Source organism: Myotis yumanensis, unplaced genomic scaffold, assembly GCF_028538775.1.
Source record: "Myotis yumanensis isolate MYYU_CA2020_CCGP unplaced genomic scaffold, mMyoYum1.0.hap1 SCAF_11, whole genome shotgun sequence".
NCBI lineage: Eukaryota > Metazoa > Chordata > Mammalia > Chiroptera > Vespertilionidae > Myotis > Myotis yumanensis.
In genome coordinates this window covers 68,579,104-68,599,002 of record NW_027223762.1, presented here as the reverse complement: position 1 = coordinate 68,599,002, position 19,899 = coordinate 68,579,104, and the positions used below count along the sequence as shown (strand labels likewise).

At 50.3% G+C, this 19,899-nt stretch overlaps 1 protein-coding gene and 1 pseudogene across 2 annotated transcripts in view; both read left to right on the top strand.

The window, feature by feature from the left end:
* FHL2 (four and a half LIM domains 2) overlaps positions 1-19,899 on the top strand; it is a 72,739-nt gene that overhangs the window by 41,601 nt on the left and 11,239 nt on the right. For both annotated transcript variants that reach the window (XM_070429846.1, XM_070429848.1), the window contains exon 3: positions 17,816-17,990. In XM_070429846.1, coding sequence (XP_070285947.1) covers positions 17,816-17,990 — 175 coding nt within the window. The remainder of the gene's footprint in view (positions 1-17,815; positions 17,991-19,899) is intronic.
* Positions 2,332-5,253, top strand: LOC139019541 (ezrin pseudogene; annotated as a pseudogene).

Genomic DNA, 19,899 nt, shown 5'->3' with positions numbered 1-19,899 from the left:
TGGGGCCAAAATCAATATGACTGCTGCAAAGTCAAGAGTAAATCATGCTGAACTTTTCAACCCAGATTACTGTTCGTGGCGTTACGCCATGTGACTTTCCACATGTTGGAAGAAAAAGAGATGTTGACTTGAAGTTAGATTTTGCCATTTGGTGCTTTTGAATATTTGGAACAGTTTTCTTGACTCAGAAATAATGATATGGTTGACTTTGTGGAGGAAGCAATGGTAGCAAAGAATGTTTGTTACTTCATAGAGAGCAACTGAGTGGGCAGATCTGGGGCCATTCTCTTAGAATCGCACAGGCACTCGAGCCTCATGTGCACCCTCTGAAGGATGGGGGTTTGTGGGAATTAGGCTAATCTTGTGGTACTGACTGCCTTTTACTTTTATTTATTTTAATTAAATCTTTTTTGTTGAAAGTATTACATATGTGCCCCTTTTTTCCTCATTGACCCCTTCTAGCCCACCCCCATCGCCTGCCCCAGGCCTTCCCCACCCTATTGTCTGTGTCCATGGGTTATGCATATATGGATACAAGTTCTTTGATCTCTTCCCACCCACCTACCCTCTGAGGTTCCACAGTTTGTTCTATGCTTCCATGTCTCTGGATCTATTTTGTTCATCAGTTTATTTTGTTGATTATATTCCATACATGGATGAGTTCATGTGATACTTGCCTTTCTCTGACTGGCTTATTTCACTTAGCATAACACTTTCCAGGTCCCTCCATGCCCTCTCAAAGGGTAAGAGATCCTTCTTTTTTACTGCTGCATAGTATTCCATGGTGTAAATGTACCACAGCTTCTTTATCCACTTATCTACTGATGGGCACTTGGGCTGTTTCCAGATCTTAGCTATTGTAAATTGTGTTGCTGTGAACATAGGGGTGCATATATTCTTTCTAATTGGTGTTTTGGGTATTTTAGGATATACTCCTGGAAGTGGGATCACAGGGTCAAATGGGAGTTCCATTTTTAATTTTTTGAGGAAACTCCATACTGTTTTCCATAATGGTTGCACCAGTCTACATTCCCACCAGCAGTGCATGAGGATTCCCTTTTCTCCACATCTTGGCCAGCACTTGTCATTTGATGATTTGTTGATGGTAGCCATTCTGACAGGTGTGAGGTGATACCTCATGGTCGTTTTAATTTGCATTTCTATGATGATCAGTGACTTTGAGAATATTTTCATATGTCTCTTGGCCTTCTGTATGTCCCTTTGGCGAAGTGTCCTTTTAGGTCCTTTGACCATTTTTTAATTGGATTGTTTGTCTTCCTGTTGTTAAGTTGTATGAGTTCCTTAACCTTTATCAGATGTATCATTGCCAAATATGTTCTCCCATGCAGTGGGCTTTCTTGTTGTTTTGTTTGTGGTTTCTTTTGCTCTGCAGAAGCTTTTTATTTTATGTAGTCCCATTTGTTTAGTCTCCTATTTTCCTTTGCCCAAGGAGATGTATCTGTAAACCTGTTGCTACGAGAGATGTCTGATATTTTTCTGTCTATGGTTTCTTCTAGGATTTTTATGGTTTGATGACTTACATTTAAATCTTATCCATTTTGAGTTTATTCTTCCGTATGGTGTAAGTTAGTGGTCTAGTTTCACTTTTTTGCATGTATCTGTCCGATTTTTCCAGCACCATTTATTAAAGAGACTGTCTTGACTCCATTGTGTATTCTTGCCTCCTTTGTCAAATATTAATTGAGCGAATGGCTTGGGTCGATTTCTGATCTATATGCCTGTTCTTGTGCCAGTACCAGGCTGTTTTGATTACTGTGGCTTTGTATTATTGTGATTCCTCCAATTTGGTTCTTCTTTCTCAAGATTGCTGTGGCTATTGGAGGTCTTTTTTGATTCCATATACATTTTTGGAGAGTTTGTTCTAAATTTGTGAAATATGCTGTTGGTATTTTAATACGGATTGCATTGATTCTGTAGATTGCCTTGGACATTTTAATGATGTTGATTCTACCAATCCATGAACATGGTATATTCTTCCACTTATTTATATCTTCCTCTATCTCTTTTTTCAACGTCCTGTAGATTTCTGAGTACAGGTCTTATACATCCTTGATTAAGTTTATTCCTAAGTATCTTAATTTTGTTGTTGCAATGGTAAATGGGATTATTTGTTTAGTTTCTCTTTCTGAGAAGTCATTATTGGAGTATAAAAATGCCATCGATTTCTGGGTGTTAATTTTGTATTCTGCTACATTGCCAAATTCATTTATTAAAACTAGTAGATTTTTGGTGGTGTCTTTAGGGTTTTCTATGTACAATATCATGTCATCTGCAAATAATGACAGTTTTACTTCCTCCTTTCCAATTTGGATGCCTTGTATTTCTTCTTTTTGTCTGATCACTGTGGGTAGGACTTCCAGTACTATCCTATATAATAAAAGCCCAGTGACCAAAATGGTGGAATGACCAGAACGACTACAATGACCAGAACAACCACGGCCCCTCACCCCAGCTGCTCCATCCCCCGGCAGAGACCCCCCCACCCCAATCAGGGGTGTGTCCAGCCTGCAAACTGCCTGAGACCTCTTGCTCCGGCAAGCCCCGCCCCAGCAGTGGGGACCCCCACCCGATCCAGGGCCCCCATCAGGGCAGGCTGGCGGGCCCCTACCCATGCACCAGGCCTCTATAGCAATATAAAACCCTGACTGTCCACTGCCACCGGTCCCCACCACTGTATCCGCTGCTGCTGCTGTGCCACGTTCCTGAGGACTGAGGAGAATCCCCTAGGAACCGAAAATGCCGAAACCAATCAATGTCCGAGTCACCACCATGGATGCATGGGGCTGGAGTTTGCCATCCAGCCAGACACCCAGGAAAGCTGCTTTTTGATCAGGTGGTTAAGACAATCAGCCTTTGGGAAGTGTGGTACTTTGGCCTCCAGTGTGTAGATAATAAAGGATTTCCCAGCTGGTTGAAACTTGATAAAAGGTGTTGGCCCAGGAGGTCAGGAAGGAGAATCCCCTGCAGTTCAAGTTCAGGGCCAAGTTCTGCCCTGAAGATGTGTCTGAGGAGCTCATCCAGGACATTACGCAGAAGCTTTTCTTCCTCCACGTGAAGGAGGGCATTCTTAGCGATGAGATTTACTGCCCTCCTGAGACTGTGGTGCTCCTTGGCTCCTACGCCATGCAGGCCAAGTTTGGAGACTATAACAAAGAAATTCACAAGTATGGCTACCTCAGCTCCGAGGGGCTGATCCCCCAGAAAGTCATTGAGCAGCACAAGCTCACCAGGGACCAGTGGGAGGACCGGATCCAGGTATGGCACGTGGGGCACTGCGGGATGCTCAAAGTTAGTGCCATGCTGGAGTGCCTGAAGATTGCCCAGGACCTGGAAATGTACAGAATCAACTATTCTGAGATTAAAAAAATAAGAATGGAACTGACTGTGGCTTGTAGTGGATGCCCTGGGACTAAATATTTATGAGAAAGTTGATAATTTGACCCCAAAGATTGGCTTCCCGTGGAGTGAGATCAGGAACATCCATTTCAATGACAAGAACTTTGTCATCAAGCCCATCGACAAGAAGGCGCCTGACTTCGTCTTCTGTGCCCCCCGCCTGCACATCAACAAGCGGATCCTGCAGCTCCACATGGGGAACCACGAGCTATACATGTGCTGCAAAAAGCCCGACAACATCAAGGTGCAGCAGATGAAGGCCCAGGCCTGCGAGGAGAAGCACCAGAAGCAGCTGGAGCAGCAGCAGCTGGAAACTAAGAAGAAGAGGCGAGAGACTGTGGAGAGAGAAAAGGAGCAGATGATGGGGGAGAAGGAGGAGCTGATGCTCAGGCTCCAGGACTATGAGCAGAAGACCAAGAAGGCCGAGAAAGAGCTCTCGGACCAGATCCAGAGGGCCCTGCAGCTGGAGGAGGAGCGGGCGCCTGGAGGCCCACCACATGGTTGCACTGCACCAAGGAGGAGCTGGAGAGGCAGATGGTGGATCAGATAAAGAGCCAGGAGCAGCTGGCCATGGACCTCGCAGAGTACACCGCCAAGGTCGCGCTCCTGGAGGAGGCGCGCAGGTGCAAGGAGGATGAGGTAGAGGAGTGGCAGCACCAGACCAAGGAAGCCCAGGATGACCTGGTGAAGACCAAGGAAGAGCTGCAGCTGGTAATGATGGCGCCCCTGCCCCCGCCGCCCCCTGTGTATGAGCCAGTGGCCTATCACGTCCACGAGAACCTGTAGGAGGAGGGCACGGAGGACTCAGGCTATAGCGCCAAGCTGTCCAGCGAGGGCATCCTGGATGACCGCAATGAGGAGAAGCGGTCACCGTGGCCTAGAAGAACCTGTGCGTGCAGCAGCAGCTGATGACTGTCCAGCGAGCTGTCCCAGGCCAGAGACAGGAACAAGAGGGCCCACAACGACATCATCCACAATGAGAACATGAGGCAAGGCCGTGACAAGTACAAGATGCTACAGCACATCCGGCAGGGCAACACCAAGCATTGATGAGTTCGAGGCCATGTGAGTCTGGGCCGGGACTGGCAGGGCGGGCCCGAGCCTGGGCCCTGCCGGGTTGCACGCAGACTCTAAAACTCATATTTGTAGTTCTCAAAATCTAGACCACTCCTCGTACCCAGTTCCTTTAAAGAGAGTAGCTGTTTCAGCAGGAATATTCTGGGGCTGGGACAGTGGAGGCTCCCCTGGTTATTTTCCCATTTGTATCATAGTGCCAAACGGGCCTGATTTTTACTGTTGTTATTATTGAATCACTTCCTGTCTGTGCTGGGGGCAGGGCCGATTGAATCAAGGAAAGGGCCGCTGTACGCCTGAGGAGCAGCTCTGCGCTGGCATCTGTGAGAGTTGTGTCATTAAAGCAACCATGGCGGCTCCAGTCTGTGCCATACTTCTTCTGTATTTGAAATTATTCAGATTTTACTTGATTTCTGTGAAGGATGCATCTCTGCATTTATGTTTTTGAGGCTTAAAAACTGGGTTGAAAGCATTCACACACGTGCACACAGTGACTTCCTCCCTCGGGTGGCAACGTCCTCGCTCATTCTGGATAAACAGCAAGGAGGACATTCATGCTTAGATAAACTTCTCTGGTATATTTAACAGTTAGAGGGCTCCATTGTTGGGCTCACACACCTGATTAATGACCAGCTATAGAGTATAATATCCTATATAATAAAAGCCCAGCGACCATAACAGCAGAACAACCAGAATGACCGCTTGACCAATCACTATGAGATGCACTGACCACCTCTCGCTCCCTACCCCTGGCTAGCAGGCTCCCATCGCCTGATGGTGAACAGGGACTGGGGGTGGGTGGCAATGGATGGTGGAGCTGGCAAGTGGGTGGAATGGCTGACCTCTCGGTCCCTCCCCCTGGCCAGCAGGCTCCAATTGCCCAATGGCGAACAGGGATCTCAGGGTGGGTAGCAGGATGTGGGTGGTGCCAGGTCAAGCCCTGCCCCCCCAGCTGGTTGCCCCACACACAGAGGGCAACCCATGGCAGGGGTGGGGCCATGAGTGGGTGGTAGCAGCCGACCTCTCGTTCCCTCCCCTCCAGCTGTCAGGCTCCGATTGCCTGCCTGATGGCAAACTGCAAACCTGGGTGGGTGGTGGCGGTGGGGCAGGGCCAGCTGCCAGCAGCCGGCAGCCGGAGAAGATGGCCCTGATCACAGGCTATGCCTAGGGACTGTACCCGCGCATGAATTTCATGCTCCGGGCCTCTAGTGTTGAATAAGAGTGGTGAAAGTGGACATCCCTGTCTTGTTCCTGTTCTTAGGGGAAATGGTTTTAGTTTTTGCCCATTGAGTATGATGTTGGCTGTATGTTTGTCATATAAGGCTTTTATTATGTTGAGATATGATCCCTCTATTCCCACTTTGCTGAGACTTTTTATCAGAAATGTGTGTTGGATTTTGTCAAATGCTTTCTCTGTGTCTGTTGATATGATCATATGACTTTTGTCTTTCAATTGGTTTATGTGATGTGTCACATTTATTGATTTGTGAATATTGTACCAGTCTTGCATCCCTGGATAAAATCCCACTTGGCCATGGTGTATGATCCTTTTAATATATTGCTGGATCTGATTTGCTAATATTTTCTTGAGGATTTTAGAAAATATGTTCTCAGGGATATTTGCCTGTAGTTCTCTTTCATTGTGGTATCTTTATCTGTTTTTGGAATTAAGACAATGCTAGCCTCTGAAAAAGAGTTTGGAAGTGTTCCTTCATCTTGGATTTTTTGGAATAGTTTGAGGAGTATAGGTGTTCGTTCTTTGAATGTTTGGTAAAACTCCCCTGCGAAGCCATGTGGACCTGGGCTTTTGTTTGCTGGGAGTTTTTTATTTTCATCACTTGGTATTGGCCTATTCAGGTTTTCTGATTCTTCTTGATTCAGTTTTGGGAGATTATATTTTTCTAAGAATTTGTTCATATCATTCACATATCCAGATTGTTGGCATATTGTTGTTCATAGTATTTTCTTACATTCCTTTGTGCTTCTTTGGTGCCAGTGGTTACTTCTCCACTTTCATTTCTGATTTTATTTATTTGGGTCCTCTTTCTTTGTTTCTTGATGAATCTGGATAGTAGTTCATCAATCTTGTGCATCTTTTCAAAGAACCAGCTTTTGGTTTCATTGATTTTTTTTGTACTCTTTTTTTTAGCCTCTATGCAATTTATTTCTGCTCTAGTCTTTATTATTTTCTTCCTTCTACTTAATAGGCTTTTCTTGTTGTTCTCTTTCTAACTCTTTAAGTTGTAGGGTTAAGTAGTTTATTATTACTTTTTCTTCTTTTTTGAGGTAGACTGTAATACTATCAACTTCCCTTTCAGGACGGCTTTTACTATGTCCTAGAGATTTTGGGTTGTTGTGTGTTCATTTTCATTTGTTTCCAGGAAGTTTTTTATTTCTTTCCTGATCTCATTGGTAACCCATTCATTGTTTAATAATATGCTATTTAGCCTGTATGTGTTTGAATGTTTTTGGGTATTTTGACTATAGTTATTTTCTAATTTCATTCCACTGTGATCTGAGAAGATGCTTGATATTTACCAGGGTTATATCCTCTTGTTGGATCAGTCCCTTTAGTATTATGTAGTGACCTTTGTTGTCTCTTATGATGGTCTTTATTTTGAACTCTATTTTGTCATATATGAATATTGCTACCTCAGCTTTTTTTTCCTTTCCATTTGCCTGGTAAAATGTTTTCCATCCCTTCACTCTCATCCTGTGTGAGTCTGTTGTTGTTGTTGTTGTTGTTCTTCTTCTTCTTCTTCTCCTTCTTTTTTGTTAATCCTCACCCGAGGATATTTTTCCATTGATTTTAAAGAGAGTGGAAGAGAGGGGGAAAGACTGAGAGAAATATTGATGTGAGAGAAACACATCTATTGGTTGCCTCCTGCATGTGTCTCAACTAGGGCCTGGGCCTGGGAGAAGCCGGCACATGCCCTTGACCAGAATCAAACTCAGGACCCTTCAGTTCATAGGCTGATGCTCTATCCACTGAGCCAAACCAGCTAGGGCCTATGTGAGTCTTTTGTTCTGAGGTGGGTGTCTTGTAGACAGCATGTAATTGGGTCATGTTTTTGTATCCATTCAGCTACCCTACGTCTTTTGATTGGAGTATTTAATCCCTTTATAGTTAAGGTTATTATTGATATGTACTTATTTATTGCCATTTTAATTCTGTATGCCTTGATTTTTCTCTCTTTTTCTTCTTCTCATTATAGCTGTCCCTTTAGCATTTCTTGCAGTGCTGGTTTGGTGGTGATAAACTCATTTAGGCTTTTTTGTCTGGGAAGCTCTTTATTTCACCATCTATTTTGAAGGATAGCCTTGCTGGATATAGTAATCTTGGTCTCAGATCCTTGCTTTTCATTACATTGAGTACTCCATGCCATTCCCTCTGGCCTATAGAGTTTCTGATGAAAAATCAGCTGTCAGCCTTTGGAAGCTCCTTTGTAGGTAACAAATTGCTTTTTCCTTGCTGCCTTTCATATTCTCTCTTTGTCTTTAATTTTTGTCATTTTAATTATTATATGTCTGGGCATGGGTCTGTTTGGGTTCTTCTTGCTTGGGACTCTATACCTCCTGAGTAACTTTTTCCTTTACCAGGTTAGGGAAGTTTTCTGCCATTATTTCTTCAAACACATTCTCTGTCCCTTGCTCCCTTTCTTTCCTTTCTGGCACACATATTATGTGAATATTGTTACATTTCACATTGTCCCACAGCTCCCTTAAGCTGTCCTCCTGTTTTTTAATTGTTTTTTTTTTTCTTTTTGGTTCTCTGAGTGATTTTTTTCAACCCTGTTTTCTAATTCACTGATCCGATCCGTAGCTTCCCCTAATCTGCTGTGTATTCCTTCCAATGTGTTCTTTATTAATACTATGTCATTCTTTATTTCTGACTGTTCTTTTTTCATAGTTACTATATATTTTCTCATACTGTTGAGCATCTTTACCATCATTATTCTGAACTCTATATCAGATAAATTTATCTATATCAGATAAATTTCTTTTCTCCATTTCATTTAGCTCTCTTGGAATTCTCTTGTTCTTTCATTTGGGGGTTGTTGTTTTTTGTCTCCCCATTTGGGCTGCCTGTTTGGGTTTGTGTCTATGTGTTAGGTAGATCTGCTATGACTCCCAATCTCTAGTGCAGAACAATGTCAGATGCTCTTTCTGATTGGTCCTGAGTACCCTGCTTGGGACTATCAGCAATCCACAGTTTGTGGCTCCCTCTTCTGGGACTGGATGCAGGCCCAGAAGGAGATCAGGCAAAGACTCAAAGATCCAGAGAGCTGCCTGAAGTCTAATTGTTATCAGCCTCAATTGGTCTTAGACTGTGAACCATAGGGTGGGGCAACAGTTCTTCCAACAGGGTGTGGCTACTGCCTTACCTCAGGCCAAAACCACCTGGATAGCAAAGGTCCATAGGAGAAAGATGACGTCTGCAGCGTGAGGGAATGACTCAGCACAGGAAACCAGGGTGTCTGCCTTCTGAGCTCTCACCCCAGAGCCCTCAACCCTGGCTTCTGCTCACACAGCTCCAGTCTACTCTGCCCTCCTTCTGCCAGAGCCCAAAGTGAGTGGCTGCACCGGGAATTTTGTGCATTGGCCCTTTAACAGGGTGCCTGCATTTCCAGCCTTCTCTCCCTGGCAGACAGCAACCCTGCTGCTTTTCACAACCAGATGTTATGTGGGCACCTTCTCAGTTCTGGTTTTCTGGGCTGGGGAGCCCAGCTTTGGGTTTAGACCTCAGAGTTCTCAGTGGGAACCCCCCACAGCTGAGATGTCCCTCCAGACCTTCAGTTGCTGCCTGTGGGAGCCCAACCAGCCCTTTCACGCCTCCACCTTTCCTATGAGTCTCTATTCAGTTTCCACTTCCTGTTCTTGGTTATCGGGGTTCTCTCCAGCGAGTCTTCAGTTGATTTTTCAGGGTGGTTTTACTGCCATCCTGACTGCCTTTTAAATGAGATAGACACGACTTCAGGACCTATTGCCGTAGTTGGATTAGATATATTTGAATATCATTTCTATGCAGTCACTCAATTACATTCTTTACTTCTACTTAGTTACTCTGAGGAGATGCTATGATCTCAAAGGGTAAAAACCATTTATTTTTGTGGCCAGTGGGACAGTTGAGAACACGTAATACAAATAAAATTTTTTGATCCTCCAACATTTCACTGTTCCTGTGGATACTAGCAAAAAACATTTTTTATAGCCTGATTACAGAATTTTTTTTTTTGTGGGTAGGTTTATCTACCTATGTTCTGGGCTTCAAAAATTCAAGAAAGTAAAGAGGAGACAGGCTGGGCTGGAGCTCCAGAGATGGCTGTAAGAACCACACATTCATCAAATCAGTGACTTCAGCACACTCCAGGCCACATGCCCAGCTCAGACTTGGAGTTTGCATGTCTGTGTGAGCAGGTCATATAGTCAGCTAGGCCACCTGACCCATGCATGTGTCCTAGCAGGTTCTGGGAAGAGGAAGACAGTAACGAGTGAAAATCCATCTGTGGATGTAAGACTAGCATTCGGGGGTAGCTTCCAGTTGTCACAAAAGCCCCACGCACTGAGTGGAACTTTTGTTCCAGACACTGGGAAATGCGCTGATTGCATGATCTGAACTTCTCATAACACCCCTATGGAGGGACTTTTTCATTCGATTTTATGGAGAAGCTACTGAGGCTGGGAGAGGGGTGGGGTCTTTCTGGGTTACAGGTTGGGAGGCACTTGAGTTGGAATTAAAGCCCCTGTGGGTGGTTCCTGACCCACGTGCTGCCCGCCAGCCCCACGCAGCCTCGGCGGGATGTGGTCTGCGGGACTCGAGGGCCAGCTGCGATGGGACTGGTGGTCTGTCCTCTGGGTCAGCTGCCTGCCTTGCCTCCATCGCGGACCTCAGCAAAGGGCTCCTGTTTCTGCTGGGCCTTCAGGTCGCCCTGACTGTGCTGCAGAATTGATTTCCTTCTAGAACACTCTTTCCAGTTTTCTAATTAGTTAAATGGAAAACATTGAATTGTTGATCAAATAGCCCCGAGTGTACTCATCAAACTATAAAAGTTTCTCATTTGACATTTGGAAGTTCTCAAAGGACAGAAAACGCCTGAGGCCTTTTGGCAAAAGGCAGCCCCGGGAATGGGACAGGAGACTGGGTTAGCCCACGTCCAGGTTAGAGCTAGGTGTCTCTGTGACACTTCTGAGGATTCCTGGCCCCGGCTGAGGGGCAGAAGTGAGACTGATGCGTTCTTCCTGCCCTCCGGCGGGTCACGGCCGCCTGCCCTCCGGCCGCGCTTCCGGGAGGGGCAGCTCGCTATTCCACACGCGTGCTCACAGGCCAGCGCGCAGCCTGGCTCCTTTTGTTGGTTGTGTTAAGTGCTTAATGAGTGGATCAGCTCTTTAGAGTTTCCGTGTAATTTGTCCGAGTTTGTAATGAGCACTTAATATGTACATGTATTTGGACATCCTCCTCTAAGAGAGAAAGCTGAGGGAACTGAGTAAAGCAGGAGTCTCAGCATTGGGAACAGAATAACCAGATGACGACTATAAGGACCTCTCATTCCACGAAAACCAAGGGTCACGGCAAGGCACGCCCTGCATGCAGCAGGGACCGTGCCCACCCAGGTGGGACTTGGGCCAGACTTGCCCCTGGGAGCCTTGGTGCCCGGGTCTGAAATCAGGGTCCCTCTCCCGGGGAGCTGACTGCGCTGAGGGACGGACCAGGGGCCACAGGGGAGGGGCCCTCGTCTGCTCCTCTGCACCTTTGTTTTCGGGTTTGAAAGAATATGCCGTCCAATGCCCAGTAACCGGACCATCTGTGGCCATCCACCACCTTTCCAGAGTGCTGAGATGGCAGGCACTGAGGATCCGCTCACACAGGGGAGTCCCGTGGATGCGGTTGCTTTGGGAAATAGCAGCTGACCGCCCCCCGCCCAGGCGGGAGGGTGCACGAAGGAGTGGGTGCCAGCGCCAGGCCCGCTTCGGGGTGGAGCCGCCCTGCTGCCCGGCCACTTGCACTGAGCCCCGGGCCGAGGGTCCCGCCAGGACACGCAGTCCACCCCCTGGCTCAGCTTAAGGCTCAGGAAAGGCCAAGCAACAGGCACTTCCATATTAGGGAGTTTCTGAGATGGAAAAATAGGAAATCTGACAGGAAGTGTTTAATCGCATTATTTATCAACATCTTACTGCAATTTATGACATTTCTGTGAGCATAAGATTAGTGTTGCTATTTTTTCTGGGATGTATAAAAGATTATTTTCTTTTTTCTTCTTCCCTCTCTCTCTAGAAGAATTCAGAACCAGGGCATTTGTTTACTTTCTGTTGTTGTTGTTATTAATCCTCACCTGAGAATATTTCTCCACTGCTTTTTGGGGAGAGCAGAAGAGAGGGAAAGACAGAGAGAAACATGAATGTGAGAGAAGCACATTGACTGGTTGCCTCCTGCACAAGCCCTGACCAGGCCGGGGTGGAGTCTGCAACCGAGGTACATGCCCTTGACCGGAATTGAACAGGGACCCTTTGACCCGAAGGCCAATGCTCTATCCACTGAGCCAAACCAGCGAGGGCTAGAACCAGGATACTTTAGGGCACTTTAAAGTGATTGAAGGTCCACCAGGGAGTCTGGGGGTCTGAGAGCATCTCCGTCACACTCCCCGCGGGGTGCCGGGGTGCAGCGCCGTAGGTCACAGTGTTGACAGGGCTGGACGAGGTTCTGGCTACTGAGGACGGAAAGGAAACCTGTATGGATGGGGACACTGCAGGGAAAGGGCCGTCGCGTCTCCCCAGAAAAATATCGGGGTGCGACCTAAGGCCGGGCGGGCACGAGGCCACTGCTGCCACGGGCCTGGCGGCCTTTCTGTGGCGTTTCCTGTCTGCCTTGAGCTCTGGGATCGGGCACCTCTGACCCTCCTCACCCCGCCCAGGGCAGTGCTGTGTGGCCAGAGCCGCCGCCACCCTGAAAACAGCCGCAGTTCCTCGACCTTCCGCTGTCCACGCCGCCTCCCCTCGCTTCCTGCGTGTCGTGGGCCGGGGCAGCGGTGGCGTCCCCACCACAGTAAGGCCGGCAGCTGGAGCGGTGCAGGGTCAGCGGGGCCTCGCAGCTGGGGCTGTGCCTGTGCCCGGAGAGGAGGGGAGAGCCTGGAGGGCTGAAGGGGGGCAGAGCAGAGGACGAGGCCGGGCAGGCGTGTTGGGACCAACTTGCAAAGATGCTGCTGTGTCCGGCAACGACGGTGAGAAACATGCCTGGGCCTGTCAGACCCCTGAAGGCCGAATGCTGTCGGAAACGGAATGTGGGCTTTTAGCGTTGTGTTACATTTGCTCATGTGTAAAATAAGAATAAAACCTTATATCACAGGGTATTGTATGGCTCCAAATAGGTAAGAAGGAATTAAGGAAAGGGATTTTAGATGTGAAAGGGCTGAGGAAACCAGCAGCACTGTGCAAAGGCAGAGGGGCTGTTCTTGGCGTGGGAGAGCAAGGCGAGGAAGTCCTCGTCAGGCCCGTGGCTTCGCGAGTCCCTGGGGCTCAGCCAGCCACTCGCGGTGGAAACAGCCAGTGTGTTCATCGTTCGCGGCGATCTGAACAGAAGCCAATATTAACATTAATTGAGCAATTGCAGTAAAGCAAGTTAGTTATGCTTGGTGTATCTGCTTTACCTTAGAACTTGTGTGTGTTAAAATGCTTTCCATGTAGTCCTAACTTGTTTGGCTCAGTGGATGGAGCGTCGGCCTGCGGACTGAAGGGTCCCAGGTTTGATTCCCGTCAAGGGCATGTACCTTGGTTGTGGGCACATCCCCAGCAGGGGGTGTGCAAGAGGCAGCTGATCAATGTTTCTCTCTCATCGATGTTTCTAACTCTATCCCTCTCCCTTCCTCTCTGTAAAAAAATCAATAAAATACATTGAAAAAGAAATGCTTTCCATGTAGTAACTCACGAACTCTTTCCATCTTTGCAGCCAGTGGTAGCTACTGTTATTGCTTCTTCACAGGTGAGAAATCTGAGGCCAGAAGCGGTTAAGAGCCTTGCGTGCCCGCGGTCATGTATCTGTTAGATAGGATTTGAATCCAGAGCCTGAAGTTCAACAGCAGGAGGAAATACACCAGGCGTTTCAGACGCCTGCCCAGCGTCCAGGGGCCCTGGGGCTGCAGCAGGCATGCAGAGGGGACTCAGGCCTCCCACCTGCCGCTTGCAGCAGCTGCTCAGATGTCATCGGCCAGGAAGCAGACCTCAGACTGCAGCTGCAATGGAGGAGGGGGTGATTATATTCCCAGAGGACCCACCGCCAGCGGAGGCACAAGCTCATTAAAGAGTAGTGTTATTTATTGCAACCCAGGAAACTTAAGAGCATGGTCATAGCTCAATACTTATTTTCAAGGAAAATATCTTGTCAGGTTTGAAAATTATCAAACGTCCTTGAATGAGCCATTCAGGAACTCTTGTGTTAAAGCAGGAAGACGTGTGTGTGCATGCGCGTGCGAGGGAGTGGGGCAGACTGAGAGGAACTGCAGGCGAGTCCGGCCCCGGGAAAGGAGTGCGCAGCTAGCTCCGCCGGGTCAGCTGAAGAGGCCGCTGGGGCACGGGCACGAGAACCACTCTCAGCCCGCTCCCCCCCATCTCCACCAGCCGGAGCACAGGCCAGCGGCTCAGGACGCAGCTGAGCTGGAGCAGCTGCACCCCCCTTGGACCTAGTGAGTCAGGTCATTGTGAGGAAGGCAGCGGCACCTTGGGGGACCCCCTTCTGAGAGCAGGGGCGGCCTCGGGAAGCATGTCTTTAGGGCTGGATGGCTAGCACTGATGCTTACGGTCTAGTGGGGGCTTGTCCATGGTCCCCACACTTAGGGGACACTTCCTAGTGTCAAAGGCCTATGTCATCCACTCAGCCTGAGCGGGAGCTGTGCGTTTGTGCCGGGAACGTTTCCCGTAGGAGAGATGCGTGGCTTCAGCTCCTGACGCACCTGCACTTGCCGCTTGGCCATGATGGCCAGTCACGCCCACCTCTCCACTGCCCAGGGCGGAGGCTGCCATGGCTGCTGCTTTGCTCCCAGACGCAGCTCCCCTAAGGGCAGCCCCAACGGGCAAGTGTCCTCAACCTCCTGCTTCCTTTCTTCCTCTTCCCACTAACCTATGGCCCAGCTGTGACGCCACCCCCTGGACAACTAGACCCTTTTCCGGGAGGCAGCCTCCACGCGTGCCCCCCCTCCCCCTCCCGCCTCTCCCCGGAGGCAGTGGGTCAGGAGCATGGAGAGCGCTTTGCCCCTTTCCACAACAAAAGCCTTCGTGGGTGACTGGTCTGCCAGGAGGGGACCCAGCTAACACGCGAAAAAGTGTTTCTCTCCTGCTACGTAACAATCGAAACTTATTCCTCACTGTCGCAAGTCGTGGTAAAATACACAGGATACAGACGGCGCCATCCTACCCCTTTTGAAGGGTGCAGTGCCGCGGTGTTAAGCACATTCACATCGTGGGGCAACAGATCTCCAGACTTGTCTTCCCAAACTGAACTGTGTCCATTACACAGCCTCCCTGCCCCTCCCCACCCCTCCCCACCCCACAGCCGCTCTGCCTCCGCCTCTGCCTGTGGGAGGCTCGGGGCTCTCCTGTGAGTGGAATGAGACAGTGCCCGTCCTTGTGTGTCTGGTTGGGTTTGCCTGTGGTGGTCAGAATTCCCTTTCTTCCCTGCGGTCTTCATACACTGTGTCGCCCCTTCACCCAGCGATGGACGCTGGGCAGCTTCCACGGCTCGGTTGGTGTGACTAATGCTGCCGAGAACGTGGGTCCACAAACCCTCTTTTGGTTCTCGCGGGCTCACATCCGAAAGGGGAGTTGCTGGATGTGGACATCTATTTTTGACTTTTCAGGAACTGCCATACTGTTTTCCATCCCAGAAAACTTGACGTGCATGGACTCCAGAGTCAGCCTGACAGTGGCGACCGCTTGGTCAAAACCTGCAGCTCCTCTCAGGCCGCGGGGCCCGCCTGCTGGACAGGCTCGAGGGCTGTCCCACCTCATCCAGCGCCGAGACCAAGGCGATGCCCAACTGCACTCATTGGGCTGAAAATACAGCCTGTTTCCGCTGTTTCCCGGTGGGTGCACCCAGCTCTCACCGAGGGAGTTTTTGAAAGCGAGAGCAGCTCAGAGCCGACCAGGGCTTCAGCTGGCATGTCCCCGGAAACAGCTTTTGCATCAGAAGGACTTGAGCTTGGGCCCTGCCTGGCAACGTGCCAGCAGTGTGCCGGGGAGCGACTGGGCATCTCTGGGCCTCCAGCAACTTTCCCCATGCAGGCTGCGCAGCCAGACCTCCCTGCATGGCCACACGCACTGTCCCTGGCAGCCCAGAAAGGAACAATGATGACAGCTGTAGGGAGGAGGGACATGTGCAGAGTTTGGCTCTGTGGTGTGCAATGAGTTTACCTGTACTGTTAACACAAAGTAATGCAGTTCCTACCTTCTTCATTTGTCAAAATAACCAGCCAAGTGCAGATAATCTCTCCCCTTTTCTGAAAATACTTGAGGCTAGAGATTCAAGAGACAGGACAGCGCTCTGCCCGCAGGCCATGCGCCCTCGGGGGGCAGGCGTTGCAGTGTGCCGTCCCCTGGTCCCGAGAGGCAGTGCCCGCTCGCAGGACCCCCGATCCCAGGGCCGCTGGGCTCAGGGGAGAACCCGCCTCACAGAAACAAGCCCACGGAGTCCTGCACTAGGAGATTCTGTGCTTGTCTCACCTCCTTTCCATGTTATCTGGCACCGGCCGTGACTCCTCCCAGGTGTCCTGGGAAGCAAGCCGCTGACAGGCGGGCGTGAGGCCCGCAGGCTCACCCTCCCAGTCGCCCAGCTGTGCTCACAGGCGTTCAACATGATACTGTTTAAATTCCCCGAATTAAAACAATGCGCAAAGAGATCACCGAATCAGATAGCTTTAGCAAAAGAGAACTGTTCCGGTTCGGGTCCGAGTGGAGCTGGTGTTTTAGGTCTCGGGTCCAAGTGGACCCGGTGTTTTGTCTTTCTATCAAGGCCAGGGTGTGTTTTCACACCCTGCGCTCGGCATCGCTCCAGCTCCCGCCTGGGTGTTGGTACCAGAGACGTGGGGGGGAGGATGCTCTTGGCGGTGGTGTGAGCAGCCGCGTCAGGGCACTGAGCCGGGAGCCGGCCCGGAGCCGGCCCGGAGCCCTCGCCGTGGCCTCCGATTCTGTTTCTGCCTCATTAGTAAATGGATGACGGTTCTGGGCCAGAGCTGGGAATACCAGGAACAGTAGAAAAATAATCCGTTTAAGATAAAGCTGGATGTAAACAGGTCACTTTAATTTCGAATTGGTACTTTCAAAAGCCATTTGAACAACACAGGATGAGGAGGTTTCTTCGGGCAACACCCAGGGCAGCGGAGAGCCTGCAGCTCCCCCGTTCACTCTCAGCCCCTCTTTCCGAAACGCAGGGGCTCCGTCTTCTCAGCACCTGTCCCACCGGTTCCTTACTTGCTCTTCCATGGACCAGACCTCCAGCCCTCACGTCTCCGCGGGACCTTCTGCACGTTTCCACCTCCGCGTCCCCTCTCCCTCCCCTGTCCTCATCCACCTGCACATGCATGTCCCCTGCACGGCCTCAGGATGAACCGAGACTGCGTGCAGGCCTCACAGGGCCCTCCTGGCCCCGCCTGGGTGGGAATGCGCCCCGTGGGGCCCCGGCTGGAGCCCAGCACCAGCTCCAGCAAGCACCCCGCCCCGCTCCTGCCCCTCATCCATGCACAGGCCTTCCTCTGCCGGGAATGCCCTTCCCAACTTTCCTCCCCGCTCCCCACCCACCTGGGCTCCAGCCTCAGCTGGTGGAACCAACACGAGGAGTCTCCTGGCACTTTCCGCCAGGCCCCACCAGGGCCTGTGCCGGGGCTCCTTCCCTGACTCGCCCTCCACCTGGGGCTCCCCTCCTGCCACCACCTCGGTGACCCTGCTGTCAGGGGGCTCTGCCCACCTCCCTCCGAGGCCCAAGCTCCTGCAGCCCAGAGGCTGTCGGTGAGAAGCCTTGACTTTCATGTTTTCTGTCTCTTTCTCAGAGATGATACCTAAGGGAAATCCATTCGCTTTTCAAAGCATCTCGTTCTCTCTCCGTCTCTTTCTCTGTCTCTCACACACACACCCCATCTAAACAATTGCTCCGAAATGCAGTAAGGACAGCAGCCTTGCTTTACTCATTTGAGCAGTAGGTGGAGGGCATGGCCCAGGAATGCCCATAGCCTCCGGCCCTTCACTCCGTCTGCCTCCCAGGTTGGCACAGGCCCCTCTGCAGTGGGCGGAGCCGCTCCTCCTCTCCCCCCACCCCATCTGACGGTCTCTGTGTCTGGGTCTGCAGGACTTGTCCTATAAGGACCGGCACTGGCACGAGGCCTGCTTCCACTGCTCCCGCTGCGAGAACTCGCTGGTGGACAAGCCCTTCGCCGCCAAGGAGGACCAGCTGCTCTGCACCGACTGCTACTCCCACGAGTACTCGTCCAGGTGCCAGGAGTGCAAGAAGACCATCATGCCAGGTCAGCACGCCCCCGCACACGCGGCTCCTCCCTCCCTGCGCTCGCGATTCTGTGTCGTGGTCGTGTCGGCCAGCATGCCTGTCCCCGGGTGCCCGTGCAGCAGCTGGGTGTGCATAGACTGGTGGGTGGGGAGGCGACCGGTCCTCTGTCCTGGAGCTCACATTCTGCAGACGGACCCACCTTCAGAGCAACCCAGACTCGACTGCAGCAAGGACTTGCCCGCAGGGGGCAACGGGGGCTGTGTCCCTCGTTGTTTAGGAGGAAAGTAGTTTGATTTGTTTTGGTTTTTGCTCGAGGGAGGAACATTTCCTTTTTAAAACTAGAGCGAACAAATATATGTGACATTTAAAAAATAAATCCTGTGAGACATAGAAATGCGGGCAAGTAGAGCGCCCTGTGCGGGCCGACGGCTTGGACCTGCTGCTGACACAGGTGCAGACCTCGCTGTGGCCAGTCCACCGGAGGCACAAGCAGCGCCGGCCTCCGCGCCGCCCGAGAAGTGGGCCCGGAAGGCAGACTTGGCGGGTTTAGCAAATAAGAACACAGAACTCCCAGCTACGTCTGAACGTCAGCTCATCTTCTGGTGTCTCCCATTCGAGACCTTTAATCTGGCATCCCTGCCGGAGAGCCACACGAACCAGGACAGGCCGCGGAGCACGGAGGGGGGCAGTGACGAAGTCCCCGGAGCCTGCGCATGGCCAGCGGGTACAGATGGCTGCATGAGGGTGCCAGGGGGCATGGAGGACTTGGGGCCTGAGGACTCTGAGGCGGTCGGGAGGGTCCGGGAGGGCCCAGGAGGGCCCACGGAGCCAGCCTCGGGCACAGTGGCCCTTGGAGCGAGGGCTGGAGACATCCCCCCCACCCCACCCCACCCACGAGACTGCTGCTGTATGCTGCTTTAGGGGAGCTCGGCCTTACCGGGCAAGGTTTAGAACTAAGGGCGGCACATTAAGAGAATGGCACCCACAGAAATGATGCATGAAGTAATCTGATAAAGTACGTGTGGGTTCTAAAAAGTCGGTCTAAAGAGTAAATTAAGCTAACGATTCTGACTTAAAGTACATGGAGTAAGTGATTTAGGCTTGTGATTTTAAATGGAAAATGTCTTCATTGATGAACTGTTTGGACATTTAAGGTATCTTATGATCCCCCATGGTTAGAAGTTTTCTTCATTTCAACAATTACTGAAGAACTTGAGGTTCAGTTTGTTAGTTGAGGAACTTTAAAGGGATATCAAATATACTTAATTTTCAAAAGTAGTCTTAAAGGAGTTCAGTTCACCACATTAACAACAGAACCAAATGTAAAGGCCCCTGAGAAGTGATTTTTAAAATTCACTATATTCATGAATGTGATCATAGATGTGCCATGTGAACTTGAGGGTTTTGAGTTTGTTACCTCAATAGATTGAATGCTAATTTTTAAAAACTAAGGCGGCTGCTGGGTAATCATAGGCCATGCAGCTGGGGTCCCAGTGACGGAAGAGATGAGGCTGCAGAGGTCACGGAGAGGCAGGCTCTCCACTCTGCCGGGACTGCTTGTCAAGCTCTGAGTTTGTGTTTTATTTTTGGTTTGCTCTGTTTTTGGCAACGGAGATACTAAAGAGCTCTGAGCAGGAGACCAGCATGTGGGAGGTGTTATTTTAGGAAGATCTATTGCCTTAAGAAATCATAACCTTCTGAAAGGCAAGGTCATAATTAGGTCTCAGTCAGATGGTTCTATTGCTACTGCATTCTCCCGGTCAGCACATCTCACAAGTAACTGTGACATCCTGTCACAGGGAGCAGAGGCCGGGCCACGCCCACAGCCCTGCACCAGAAGACTTTTACAAAATAACGTTAACACTCACCTGTTGGAACCAAGCGGCCCACATGTGGAGACAGTGGGAATGCCAGCTGCAGCCACGTCC